At 36.7% G+C, this 14,298-nt stretch overlaps 1 protein-coding gene across 2 annotated transcripts; it reads left to right on the plus strand.

Moving 5' to 3' along the window:
• The first annotated feature begins 3,152 nt into the window (after positions 1-3,152).
• On the plus strand, positions 3,153-14,199 carry pgghg (protein-glucosylgalactosylhydroxylysine glucosidase). Of its 2 annotated transcripts, XM_077210103.1 has the most exons (14): positions 3,153-3,250; positions 3,760-4,025; positions 4,122-4,332; positions 6,043-6,487; positions 7,786-7,905; positions 7,996-8,127; positions 8,201-8,312; positions 9,155-9,227; positions 9,493-9,629; positions 10,389-10,522; positions 12,250-12,345; positions 13,364-13,461; positions 13,569-13,777; positions 13,874-14,199. In XM_077210103.1, the coding sequence occupies exons 2-14, from the start codon at positions 3,779-3,781 to the stop codon at positions 13,948-13,950; spliced, it is 2,091 nt and encodes a 696-aa protein (XP_077066218.1). In that variant the 5' UTR covers positions 3,153-3,250; positions 3,760-3,778; the 3' UTR covers positions 13,951-14,199. The 2 variants fall into 2 exon arrangements, with proteins under 2 accessions (XP_077066218.1, XP_077066219.1); XM_077210104.1 differs by lacking the exon at positions 4,122-4,332.
• Positions 14,200-14,298: the final 99 nt, after the last annotated feature.

Genomic DNA, 14,298 nt, shown 5'->3' on the forward strand with positions numbered 1-14,298 from the left:
GGATTTTTGGTAATCATCAATGCAATCAAGTTTGATCTGATCATTTGAGTATTGAGTATCACAGGTGATAAATATTTGATTAGAATGCAATGTTTGGCATATTAATCATAATCTGCATGTCTGAACATTTAATTCTGAGTTATTGAACAACCATCATACTTGCAAACGTTTGATTTGAAGTTTCAATTCCTCAATTTTGGGCTTCATATCTGTGTTCGAACTTTGATTCAAATTATTCATAATAAGCGTGTTTGATTTGAACTTTCCATTCAGCTTTTTAGGCCATAGAACGTGTTCAAAAGTTTAAACTAAACATTCTATTTAGATCATTCACACATTTGATTTAGCATTTTTGACCATATCTGTGTAAGAAGTTTTCATTCAAACATTCACTTTGAAATTTTTCGAGTATTATTTGAAGATGAATTTATTGCATTATTTGACCAGCCTGCATATGGTTCATTCGAACTACCAGTTCAGTATCATATGTGGACATTCTAATTCATTATTTTTGTGTGGCAAATGTCCATATTATAAAGTTTGATTAGACATCATTCAAAAGTACATTTTTAGCAGTAGTTATTAAAGGCTAGCGATAGCGAGTTAGCTTTAAAAGCATAAGCACCCTTCCTTCAGAGCGTCTCCAAACCCAAAAACACATGAACGCGTACAGCAGGGAACCAACAAAAGTGTGACGAGAGACGGCGTTAAACTACCTCATGTCTCACAGCACATTACAATAATAATGAACATAAACAACTTAAAGAGCTCTGACCTGTATCACTGCTGCAGATTCATTTAGCCATTGATAGAGTTGCCATTGAAAAGCGTAAATTCGAGTCACGAACCGATCTGAGTATAATGTGATTGATCTGAGTCACGGGTTTCCATCTCTTCATAAATTACTGTAGTTATGGTGTGAACGCAGCATAAGCTCATTGTTTTGGTTCGGGAGGAACTGTAAAAGGCGCTGCTGTTTGTTTGCGGTGTTCAGTGACTGACGTCTGTCTAACTCTGATAGCATGAAACACGCTGATGTCGTGTGAAGTCTGTGTGAACGGGTGTGTGGAGGTATGAAAACACATACATTGACAGGCAGGTTGGACATCCTATCATTGCATTCGAACCGAATGCAATGATTGGACGAACATTTTTTGGTCGTACGCCTTCCAGAGACGATATATACATATAAATGCATCTAGACCGCTTAATTTAGTGATTGCTATCAGGATGTGAAAAGACTTTCAACCAGCATAACGAAAATGTTTTTGGAACAAATCACCCTCCCTGCCTTTAAGTTGTCAGTCTTTCTGTCCTTCTCATCGTTCAGCAGTTCTCCCTAATGCCTGTGTGCCTGTCTTCCAGATGTCCCTCATCATCATCAGAGAGAGAGAGAATAAAAACAGCTGGAATAATAGATCTAACATTCCCACAGAGAGAAGGACAGGAAGTTACAGTATCACTGGACAGTATGAGAGCGAAAGGCAAAATTATTCATTCGGCCTCTACTTCTTCACCTTGTTAGGAAAGTCGAGGAACAATAAGAGGATAATGGAGAAACATGAGGGTGAGAAAACGTTAAAATGAACACAAGGGAGATTCAGACACGTGCTGCACGGATCAGACATTTGCCTCCCGTTACCTTTGGCAAAACACTGAATGACCCTTGAGAATGAATGCCATCCTCTCATCTGTTTGTCTCATCTACATATACACTGACAACAAGGACAGCTCCTAATAAGGTACGCAGAGCCAGTCTTGCTGTAAATATCCCTGCGGCCTGAGGGAGAGAGAGGGAGAGAAAGAGGAAGGGAGGGCGGGGAGGAAAAGTCTGGAGCGGATGGATTGCGGCCTTATAAGGGTAAAGCTGCTCTTTTCCCAGGGTCTGGAACCCCAAACTCAGGCAAGCTGCCAAAGGGAAACGGAACAGGGTTTGGCGCCATCTAGAGCCTGAATAGTGTCATGACGTCATGACCAAGAATTGCCAGAGCTCCATTCGTCATGTCAACATTTCCTTGAAGTAAATTTCACGTTTTCGTCTGCAACATAAATGGACCCGTGTCACATTTTTTTTCTCAGAAGAGGAAGTCGTCATAGTTGGGTAAACTTCTATAGTGGTGAATGATAGACTACATTAAATATATTTTTCGTTTTCACAACTTGCCAAGGAGGAGAGAAATAGAGGGAAATTGATAAAGACAGTCAGAAGTGCGACAGATGTAAATGTGTTTTTTTTGATGCAATGATAATATAATACAAATCATAGTGTTATATTTATACACACTTTTTTTAAATGAAAAAAAAAACTTTGCAGGATTTACGATGCTGATGACCGTTAAAACCTTACAGTTAAAACGGTCTGTTTCTAAAAGGTCGGTTGCAAGAGTTCCATTCCATCGCTTATGTCAACATTTACTTGAAGCACTTTCATGTTTTGTTTTTACAACATAAATAATGGTCATCAACCTTATGAATTTTAAAACCGTTGTGTTCAAGTCAGTGTTTTTTAAACTGGATAGGGAGTGACGGGGGTCCATTGGAAAATATAGAGAGAAACTGTAAAAAATTGATTAAAATAAAACATATTATTAGTTATTGATCTATTAAATATATAAAATTATATTAAAATAAAACAAATACAAATTTGGAATGTGTGTGTATATATATATATATATATATATATATATATATATATATATATATATATATATTAGATTAAAATTAAATAAATACATAACACGTTTAACAGTGATTTACTAAAGTAGAAAATATATGTATAAATGTAACGTAATAGAAGCAACCCAGGCTTCTTACCTGGGGTTTCAGACAACAAATGAAACTGCTCTGTAGTCATGCAGAACTAAACTAGTTTTAAACTACTGGTTTTAGTACAAGAGAGCGTAACTAACACTTTAAAATAACCTTAGAAAAAAATTATGAAAAACAACTTATCATAAAACTATGATATGAACCATTTAAAAGCAAATCGCCTTAAGTAAGGCGGCCTTTGTACTATATTGCAGGATTCTTTGGAGACATTTGTTCACTAGAAAGCCAATTCTTATATTCACCCTTTTGTATTTTAAAAAGACAATTATTATTTAGTGCCACGTACCCGACCAATCAGAGACGCTGATCGAGCGCAATGCCCCGCCCTTTCCAGTGACGTCACTGTTGCTTCTCTTCTTCTTTCTGAACGTCCGCTTCGATGAATGAGATTAGAGACGCACAACTAGTGTATTATACATCAGTAAGTACTAAAATTTGATCATAAAACTGGTTTCTGTCAAATGAGTAACATCATTCTTTTGATGGTTAGTCAAAGTGAGTCATTTGAAAGGATAGAGTGAGATCTCAGCTGTCTGTGTTCATTGGTAAAACTTTTATTTTGTTCACGGTGATCAAAGTGCAGTTGTCACGGGTTTAAAAGGCACCTACGGTAAAAGCATAGGGGTAAAACACTCACATAATTATGTAAAAAAAAGAAGAAAAAGACCCCAAATAATTCTGAAAGAATATGAATGCCTTTTGCATAGATTTTTGTGCATCGTCTTATAATTATGACTTTATGTTGAGTGGGAAATTACCATAATAATGAGAATATTTTAAGAGATTTGCTGAACTTGATATAGTCATCAGGTTCTGTTTGTGATATCATTTTCAGTTTTACTGTTACTTTATGTTTTTTCTCACATGATGTCAAATGGCTTCCTGTAAGTTACACATCCCAATGTTTTCCATATCTTTTTCTTTTGACAGAAGGCAGAATTGCCCCAAAATGACCTCTGACCCTGTGGACCCGTACATCTTCTCCTCTGACTCTCTGCCCTCTGACCCTCGCTTCATGCCACCGCTGGTCAACGGGCTGCTGGGATGGAGAGTGTTTGATTCAATTATGCATATGGGCGGGGTTTATAATGGTGAAGGCGGGACTTGTCACCGCGGCAACATTCCATGTCCACTAGCAGTTCATGTGAAGACGGCAGAAGTGGGACGGCACACGTACAAGTTACACATGCACACAGGTTAGAACACACACACAAACAAACCCACACACACACGTAATGCTGCATTTAAACGAATACTACAAGACTCTCTCTCTCTCTCTCTCTCTGTATCAGGTATTTTCTCTCATTCTGTGGTCAGTCCTCATTTCGAGGCCAGTCAGGTTTTGTACGCTCACCGACAGCAATCAAATCTTCTGGTCATGGAAGTTCTCCTCAAGCGCTCTGAAACCAGTGCTGAACCAATCATGATTCAGCTAGAGAGTTCTTTCAAACCCCAAAGTGATGACATTGATTTCCAGAATGCACCAGATTACAAGGGTGGGAGGTACATCCGCTATTTGCCTCCTGAATTGCAATCAGACATCTTTTTTGTTTTTATTTGCATGCTTAATTGCAATTGGTGTGTTCGACTTCGGCTGTGGCTGGATTTAACCGATCAGAAAGATTTGCAGTCTTGGAAGAGTTTAAAAACGGATCCGTCGTAGTGACGTGTTTGCGTACTTAGGTGGATCAGATGCAATATTCGTCAAATACACAGATGTTTCAGATATTTTCATGAAGCAACAGAATAACTTTGATGTATGTGTTGTATAAATTAATGTCGTCACAGCCATGTGACCTACGGCTTCAGTTTGGTCGCTTCACCGCCATAAAGTGCAACAGTCGGTTCCGGAAGTGAAATTTATTTTCTCCACAGGGAACTGATTTTAATGATAACTTATAAACTTTTAAAGACAGACCTACTGTGAGTTCAGAGGTTGTTAATCGATAGTATATGCTTTGGTTGAAGCTATCTGTTTGCATTATTTCAGCTTATTTAAAAAATAATGGTTTAACAGCAGAATTTGTGGTGGAAAACTACATTACCCATAATGCTGTACAAATATCTCATAGTTTCAGGGAACAAATCGCACCAAAGGGGTCTTTAGCTCCGCCCACTCCATTGATGCACTGCAAATGACGTAATCGAGGCGGTCTCTCTACATTCTAAAAATACATATTTGTACATACAAAACTGTTTTATTAAAAATATATTATTTCTATAGATATAATCAAGAAGTTTAAATGTATAGCTTTATATTTCTCCATTGCTTTTATTTCGTTATTATGTTTTACGCAATGCTTCTTGAGATCGTAGTTCTGTTCCTCATTAAAGCCGTTAAGTACACAGTCTTGTATCTTCATTTTTTTAGCCGATTTCTAAAAATATATATTTGCTTTAAATTATAGTTTGTAATGTTGAGATTCACCTTGTTTCTGGCTGGCTTGTTTCATGGCTTATAACACTTTAATGAAGACTTGTTTTTAAAATTCCTATGGAAAAAATAATACCCGCTTTTCGAGTACTATGTATTCGAACATACTACTCTGTTGGTGCACTGTTTTTCTCATACTATAGCGAAGAATTCGATTTCGGATGCGGTGATTGGCGCCATCTTCTGGTCAGACGTGGGAATTAATTTAGCACGACCGTCACAGTGCGTTATGGGTATTCTATAGCCGTTAAAGCGCGGTGCATTATGAGGTTAAATGAGTGCACTCGATAACGTCCACTATGGTTTCGGACCCCGCTACACTACTGTCTCTTCATATAGTGCCATTTTTAAGGGTATACGGGGCGATTTCAGACACTTATTTCAGCCATTGTGTCAGAATAAACACAAACCACGTCGTCATCTATGAATCCGGCCAATCGTGAAACAGCAGCTGTGTCGTTATCAGAGCTTGTGCAGCCGACAACAGTCGACTCGTCACCGAATTTCCATGTACTGATTCAAGTCCCACACTGATCGGTCTGTGCAGCGCCGCATGAAGTCAAACGCACCTATACTACAGGGCTGTTGAATGCTTGATTCTGATTGGTTGAGAACATTCTAAGGTGTGCAGTTATTTTCAAGAAAAAAAAAAAAAGGTTTGCGTCGTGACCGCATTACCACCTCGGGTGCGCATTATTTTTCGAATAATTCAATGGCCTGTCGTCAATTATTCCTTACATAAACGTTACATGTGTCAGCAGACCCTTTCTTCTCTTCAGGCATATTTTTGGACAGACCGTCTCTTCAGAGATTCCTGGAGGAATCCGTCCATTTGTGCACCTGATCTGGACGCCCATCACGTCTACTCTTACCCTCCTGCCCGACCAGAGCCAGTCCAGCTGGGTGTTCCTGGTTGCCCTTGCTGGGAGCGACGGGAGCGCCAAATCATGCTTTGATACTGGTTTGGGGCTTGTTGATACTGGTGACTTACGCCCCTCCCACCTGAGGAGTTGGGCGGAGCTTTGGAAGGAGAGCAGCATTGAGGTGATGGGAGATGACACCCTGAACCGGGCTCTGATTGGCTGCATGTTTTATCTTCTCAGTTCATTCCCATGTTCAATTGAGGCGTCAAACGGACCGTCTGTGTTTGGAGGGCTCAGTCCGGGGGGGTTGTCAAACGGGAGCAAAGATGAGGATTACCATGGGCATGTGTTCTGGGACCAGGTGAGTTTAAAGTCAGCATGAGACGGAAGTCGAGATAGACTTTTCTTCTGTATTGTGACGTATAAGTGATTGATTGTTTGATCGATTGATTGATTGGATGGTTGTGATTTGCTATTGGTGGATTCATCAGAGAAGAGGAGATATGAAGATGAATGGGAAGTTATTTTGATTTAAGATTACGTGGGAACCTGAATTTAAAAATAAAAAGATGTGCATGGATTAATCGTTTATAATAAATACTGCAATATGCCATAAAAAATATGAATTGTCAATTTTGATTTCAGGATGACTTTTATACAATTCATCAGGTACAGCATTGGGAATTTCACTCTACATTACATTACGATGTTCCTCATAAAATTGGTAATTTTCTATTTTCTTTAAACGAGTTTTAATTGTTTTTATGATAATTGATAATATGATACAAATGCTGTCAGCAGAACTGAACTTTTATGTAACCCCTTGAAAAATGATCATCCCCTTCCTAAAATATAAAGAAAACAAAATATATTTGTGCATGAAAATGCATTTACTGTTTGGGAAAAACATTACAGGTTTATTGTAAAGACCGCGTGTTGTTTACAATACTAAAACATAATTATTTATTATTAAACAAAATAATAAATTATTTAAAATATTCTATTCTATTTAATAAAAAAATTGTGAAATATTGCATTTTACTTTTTTATTTTTTTATATATATGTTTATTGAAGGAAGAACAGAATGACGTAACAGAAAAACTTAACAATGCTCCTTGTTTTTACAATGTTCCCCCTTTCCCACAGCCCACCCACCGAACAAAGAAATAAAAATAATTATAATAATTATAAACAATAATAATAATAAAATATATAAACAATGTATAATTTTTTTTAAATAAATAAAACATTTAAATAAATAAATAAATAAAAATGGAAAAACGGAATCTCAAAGTTGTTATATTACAAACAGTGAGGAAATAATGAAATATTGCATTTTAAATATATTTTTTATATCTCATGATTTATATAGTGTGTGCGTGTGTGTGTGTGTGTGTGTGTGTGTGTGTGTAAATCTCATGATTTCTGACCATTCTTTAGAAATAAAGTAAATTGGTAGTCATATCAATTATTACTATCAAATATTATACAAATACTATAATATGTTAATACGTTTACTTTACTCTATTAAACTTCTTACATTTTGAAGGACCCCCAGCCAGAGCCAACTGGGTCCTGATCAGTTTGAAAACCCCTGCTTTATGAAGATTTCAGAAGATTTTGACCTTGTCTGTCTGGCTCTCTGGCTCCCCCTGCAGGACACATGGATGTTCCCCAGTGTTGCTCTGTTTTATCCCAGTCTGGCCAGGGCTGTGCTGGAGTACCGTGTGGGAACAGTAGAAGGTGCTCAAGCAAACGCCCAGCAGATGGGCTACAAGGTGCCGTTGGTAACCGGGTAATTCAATTGTTTTTGAATTATCTGTAGCTTTATGTAGTCTTATATACAGTTTTCCTCCCCATTTAATCAGGGATTGAAGTTTGCGTGGGAGAGTGTGTTATCGGGCCGGGACCTTTGTCCAGAGGAGATTTATTCCCAGCAGGAGGTCCACATCAATGGAGACGTGGTTCTGGCTTTCCAGCAGTACTTCTATCTCACACAGGTGAAGAGGACACACTCATAAACACTCCTACACCTGTACCAGAAATGCATCTTCTGTTTGTCATCCATCACAGGACCTGCAGATGTTCAAAGAAGGGCGGGGCAGTGAGGTGGTGTGGGGCGTGGCAGATTACTGGGTCTCGCGGGTCACATGGGACCCTACTGACCAGCAGTACCACATCAAAGGTGAACAGTGACATCATCAGTCATGATGACCAGGGTTATTATCTCAAACTGAAACTAAACTAATATATATATAACTTAAATACGTTTAGGCAGAAGCATTGAAATTACTAAATGGAAATAAATAAAGACTAAAACTGAGATAAAAATAAAATAAATACAACCATAACAATAATATTTATAAAGAGCAAAACGTAATAAATTGGCAAAAGCACATAACAAAATTGCTCAAAATTAAAATAAACAAAAATTTTAAATGAAAACAGAAAATATCAAAATAAAAGGTAATTCAAAATATTAATTAAAAAAATTCTCATATAGTGTATATAATAGTATACAGTATAGTATAGTACATAATAGTAAATAAATAATACTAAAACAATACTGGTCATAACATCGTTGGCCATGCATGTATTCAGATACTTGGAATAATAACTGAATGTTTTGTATTTATATCATAATTCATAATTCACCATGTTACAGTTTTTCATGATGTATAATTTTTGTATGGTACATTGAGGGTTTAAATTTGTTTTTATTAATTAAAAATAAAATAATACATATATAATAAATAAAATCAATATTATTCAATTATATTAGTATTTCTTTTATTTATTATATATAATAAAATAAATATGATTTAATAATTATATATATTTTTTATTATACTTTAATATACATATATATATTAGTATAACGCATAAAATAAATACAAATTAATTAATAAATAAATATGAACAAAGTGAAATTACACATTAGAACCGGTGTACACTTGCCAGATCAAGTCTTGTTTTGATATGGTTATGAAAGCTTCTTTATGTGGTTTTGTTTTGTTTGTACATTAGGTGTGATTCCTCCTGATGAATACTACTTTACTGTTGACAACTCAGTGTTCACCAATGCTGTCGCCCAAAACAGGTCTGTGTGTGTGTGTGTGTGTGTGTACATAATCACTCATACTGAGGTTTAGTGATTTGAATAAATCCCTAACTCTCAGTGCTAAACATCATGAACGTTTAATGCTACAGACATGAATGATGCTTCGAGTCGTGTGATAGATGAGCTGTTACTTTTCTAGGCTATCAAACTTACGATTTTCAGCCAGTGTACGATAACACAACCAACAAATCCCACAGACTTACACTGAATACTGAGGGTATTTCTCTGGTTCTCTCTTGTTTAGTCTTCAGTTTGCCGTGGAGTTGTGTGTCCTGTTAGCGCAGACGGCTCCTCCCGCTTGGCAGGACGTTGCTGATAAGATCAAGATTCCCTTTGACCCAGAACTGAAGTATCACCCAGAGTTTGACGGCTACACGCAGGGTAAGATGCCCTCATCAGCATCATGTTTAATCATACGTCAGATTCACCTTTCTTAAACAAGGACACCTCAGAAACTGAGTGCTGCGGGAATGAGTCTTAAAGCCCTGAAGTGAGTTCATTTTTTAACTTCATGTTTCCTTGTCTCAAAGTCAATAGGTTTTTGAATTATTACTATTTTTTGGTAAATGCTTGAAATAAGGTCTGTGGTCAACACAAGCTCAAGACATTTTCATATTTCATTCTACAATATAAAATAGATGGTGATACTTGTCTTGAAAAAAAAGCTGGCTAAATGAGACTACAGAGGTTGTCAGGGACATTAAACGTCACCAGACGAACAGAGAAACTCATTTACACACTAGTCCGCTTTCACAGCCTCTTATAAACTATTATAATTCAAACTTTCAAGGAAAATGTTTCGTAATAGACTCACTGAAAAGGGGTAAATGTTGACGTTGAAGTCTTGCAACTGTGTAGTTCCTTCCTTTACAGCTTAACTTTAGCTTTTTTGTTCTGCCGATTGTATATAAGCTTCAAAATTCACAAAAAGGCTGTGAATATTATCACAATGAACAAAACGTGTAAGAATCAACAACTTTTGTTTTGCACAGAGCTTATTTTCTGCAATAATCCAATAGCCAAAGAAAAAATCCTGTGATGCGAATGTACAAAATACACCATCACTGCAGCACTCTATACATGTAACACCATTTCTGAATATTATTTCTTGCGAAAGTTTACATTTGCCATTTTCCACAGGAAGTCGAGTCAAGCAGGCGGACGTGGTGTTGCTGGGTTACCCGCTGACCCTCCCCATGACCCCAGAGGTCAGACGCAATGATCTGGAAACATATGAGGCCGTCACAGATCCACTCGGACCAGCCATGACATGGGTAGGTCCAGTGGCGGTCTTAGAGGCATAGGTAGGCGGCTGCTTGGGGCCCCCTAACAGCGGTTGTAGTAGGGGGGCCCCCAACCAACCTAAAAAATATATATATATATATAGAAAAGAAAAAACATGAAAAAGCCTCTTATCATCGTGAACGCTTCAAAAGCATAGTAAATGTTATTAATATTCTTAAGAAATACGTTGAAATGTTGAAGTAGTAGTTTAAATGTCCAGTTCATGGTTATCTGTCCCTACACATAACACCCCTTACTTTCTCAATGAAATGGACTAGTCCATAACGGTTCGAAAGACGGCGAAAGATAAACACAATGACAGGAGGACTGGGAAGTACAAAACGAAGCAAGACGAGTCTAAACGCGAAAATTAAACGAAGTAACCCAAGCGGCTCAAATAAAAGAAAAAAGACGCCGATATGTATTTGGCAACGCTGCCAAAAAATGACAAACTTTTTTACGCCTTCTGTTATGGATACATGCATAAATAATTTTTATCCAGACATCAATAGCTGTATTAGTATCAGTCATAGGCCTACTGACCTTCATTCATAAAAAGATGCAATTAAACAAGTACTTAATATACTGTCATTATGTTGTCTCTGCATTCATTTGTAGATTAGCTGTGAAATTATTACATTATAAAATATATAAACTAGTATACACATACAAATATGTTTGTTTGTAGAACGTTTGAAATGTCAATCTCAAGTGCAATGCCGATTGCAACCTCCCTCACTCACTCATACAAAGTCAATTATTCATCTTGGCAATATTTGTATATGGCTAAAATAAGTATATGGCTGTTTGTGGGGGTTTACCCTAACTACTTGTCTTGCTGGTTATATTGATATTGATTTGATCTTAAAAAAAATAATAAACAGTGCTGGTTATATTGATATTGATTTGATCTTTAAAAAAATAATAAACAGTGCTAGTTTTCCTTGCATTTTGGCAAAGACAGGTGTTATCTGAAACCGTATTCTCTGTTGGGTTCCATCATGACTATTAGTTTGTGTAGTGCGACACTTTGTGTGTTCTCAGCTTTCCATCTTCTTTTTTGGAGTAAAGAAATGAATGCAGGGTTTAAAGGGGAAGGGTTTTTTTCTCCTCTCCAACCTTTACTTCCCCGTAGATTAGCTTTCAGTCGGTACATTTTTTTTCGTTCTCTTTTAAAGATGGGATGGGGGGGCCCCATACGTACCTACGCTTTGGGCCCTCAATTTGCTAAATCCGCCACTGGGTAGGTCACACACTATGCTTTACCCATCATGCTTTGTGTGGGATGCGTGTTTGCATGGAGGGTTATGCTGTGAAACCGGTTGCATCGCTTCCGGTCTTTTGTAAGTGCTTCGTTAAACATACAACCGTTTAACCGTTTAGCAAAGATTGATATTCAAAAGTTTTTTATTTTCTCACTATCATTTAGATGTTTAAATCAATTGAATAAAATGCCAACAATAACACAACTAGCTAGGTTTGCTGATAGTTCACACAAAAATGTAAATTCTGCATTATTTACTCTCCCTCATGTCGTTCTAAACCCGTAGATATTTGTTCATCTTCGGAACACACATGAAGATCTTTTAATGAAGTCTGAGAGCAATAAATACCGACTTGTTTTCCTGTTTGTTCATGTCACCTTCGACATAAAGCCTTTTTTTTGCACAGTATATTTGTGCAAATAATGTGTGTGTGTGTGTGTGTCTGTTTGTAGGGCATGTTTGCTTTAGGTTGGCTTGAACTTGGAGAGGCTGAAAAAGCCCAAAAGCTTCTGCAGAAGTGCTTCAAAAATATCCAGAAACCCTTTCAGGTGCGTCCCAGCCCTCTCTCAGGTCTCATGCTTTATTTGCATACTATTTATCTTATTTTTGCTGCATGCAATATGTATGCTGTGCAATTTCTGAATTAAGTATGCAAGCAGAGCACATTTTATGGAAACTCATCCTTCCTTTTTTCAGTGCGATGAATCAACCCGAAACCTTATCAAACATGATTTTTTAAATGAAAAAACTCTACTAATTTAAATTAATTTATTGATTGGTAGTGTATCACAATTCCACAAAAAATGAAGCAGCCGAATGGTTTTCAAAAAAGTTTCTTGAGCATCAAATCATCATATTAGACTGATTTCCGAAGGATCATGTGACACTGAAGACTGGAGTAATGATGCTGAAAATTCAGATTTGATCACAGGAATAAATTACATTTTATGATATATTTAAATAGAAAAATGTTATTTAAATTGTAATAATATTTCACAATATTTCTGACAAAAAAAATCATCAAATTAAAATAACTGATGTTAAATTTAATTTCAATGAAAAAATATAGTGCCTCGCACACTCAAATCATTCTGCGATGCATAAGATAAAAGTAAAATATAAACTATAAAATCCCACACACTACTTGATTAAATTTAAATAATAAAATACATTTTAAACAAATGGAATCAAAACTGCACATTAAATGTATTTATTTTTGAGAGATGGTTGTTTCTCCCACAGAATAACAAAAATAAAAACTTTCATCTCATTTGACTTTTTAATCTCACAGTTCTAACAGTTTTAATGCAATTGCGACACAAACTGTTTTAATACAATTACCTTTTTATTTGATTTATTCTGTGGCAGAAACGAGCATTCATGGATGATTACAGAATTAAATATGCAATACAGTATAGTAAGTTTATGTGAATGCAATGAATTTTTTTGTTACATACAGCAATATTTAAAACAAACAATAGTCGTATGCTTTACATCGTACACAATATCTCTGAAGCAGTGCTCTAGTCTTTTACAGTAAGTGTGTGTGTGTGTGTGTGTGTGCAGGTGTGGAGTGAGTCGGCTGATGGCTCAGGGTGTGTGAACTTCCTCACCGGTATGGGCGGCTTTCTGCAGGCGCTGCTGTTTGGCTACACTGGCTTCAGGTGATAAAATGACTACAAGCTTGACGAGAGAGAAAGAGAAAGTGTCTTTATCACACACACACATCTGGACTTGACGCTGTGTGTTGTTCCTGTCCTGTGTTGCACAGAGTGCAGAAGGAGCATCTTGCCTTTGCTCCGCTGCTCCCACCGGACGTCGATGCTCTCAGCGTGAGAGGTGTGTGTTATCTCGGCAACAAGATGGATTGGTTGGTAAAGAGAGCGGAAGTGAGTGTTTCAGTGAGGAAGTCTGGGAATAAGGAGCCGTTCGCTCTTGAACTTGTGTTCAATACTGGAACTACAATCCCACTTATTCCAGGTAATTAACAAACTGAAGTAAACTGACCAACAACATATGATGAATGGTGTTTGCTGTTTAGAATAGTTATTAGTTTTAATTGACTGTTGTCCACAGGAGAGTCAGTGACGTTTCTACGGCAGCCCGGTCAGATCCGTAAAGCGAATCCCGGTTTTTCCTGCTGGCCGGTCTGATGATCCACGTCACAAACGGCTGTGTTGTGTTTGGGTTTTCAAGTTTGGGAAGAATTAATGCTTTTTTTATATACACTTTACCAAAACTTGAATAAAACATTTGTACACTTGTATGGTATATTCCAAAAAATACCACATTTTACTTTAATAATGTTGTGTGATAATGCCAAATATTTGAATTATATCATTATTGTTACATGACTACATGAGTATACTCTGGAAATACTGACAAATCTGTTTACAATAAAATTGTTGATATGGTTTTTGTAATTTTGTAAAAAAAAAAAAGAAAAAGAAAAAAATTGACCCAAATCAATAAGTTGGATTGAAAATCAAGTCTTGCTTTGC

Source organism: Siphateles boraxobius, unplaced genomic scaffold (assembly GCF_051911475.1).
Source record: "Siphateles boraxobius isolate OS27281-9 unplaced genomic scaffold, OSU_SipBor_1 65, whole genome shotgun sequence".
In the NCBI taxonomy this organism is placed as follows: domain Eukaryota; kingdom Metazoa; phylum Chordata; class Actinopteri; order Cypriniformes; family Leuciscidae; genus Siphateles; species Siphateles boraxobius.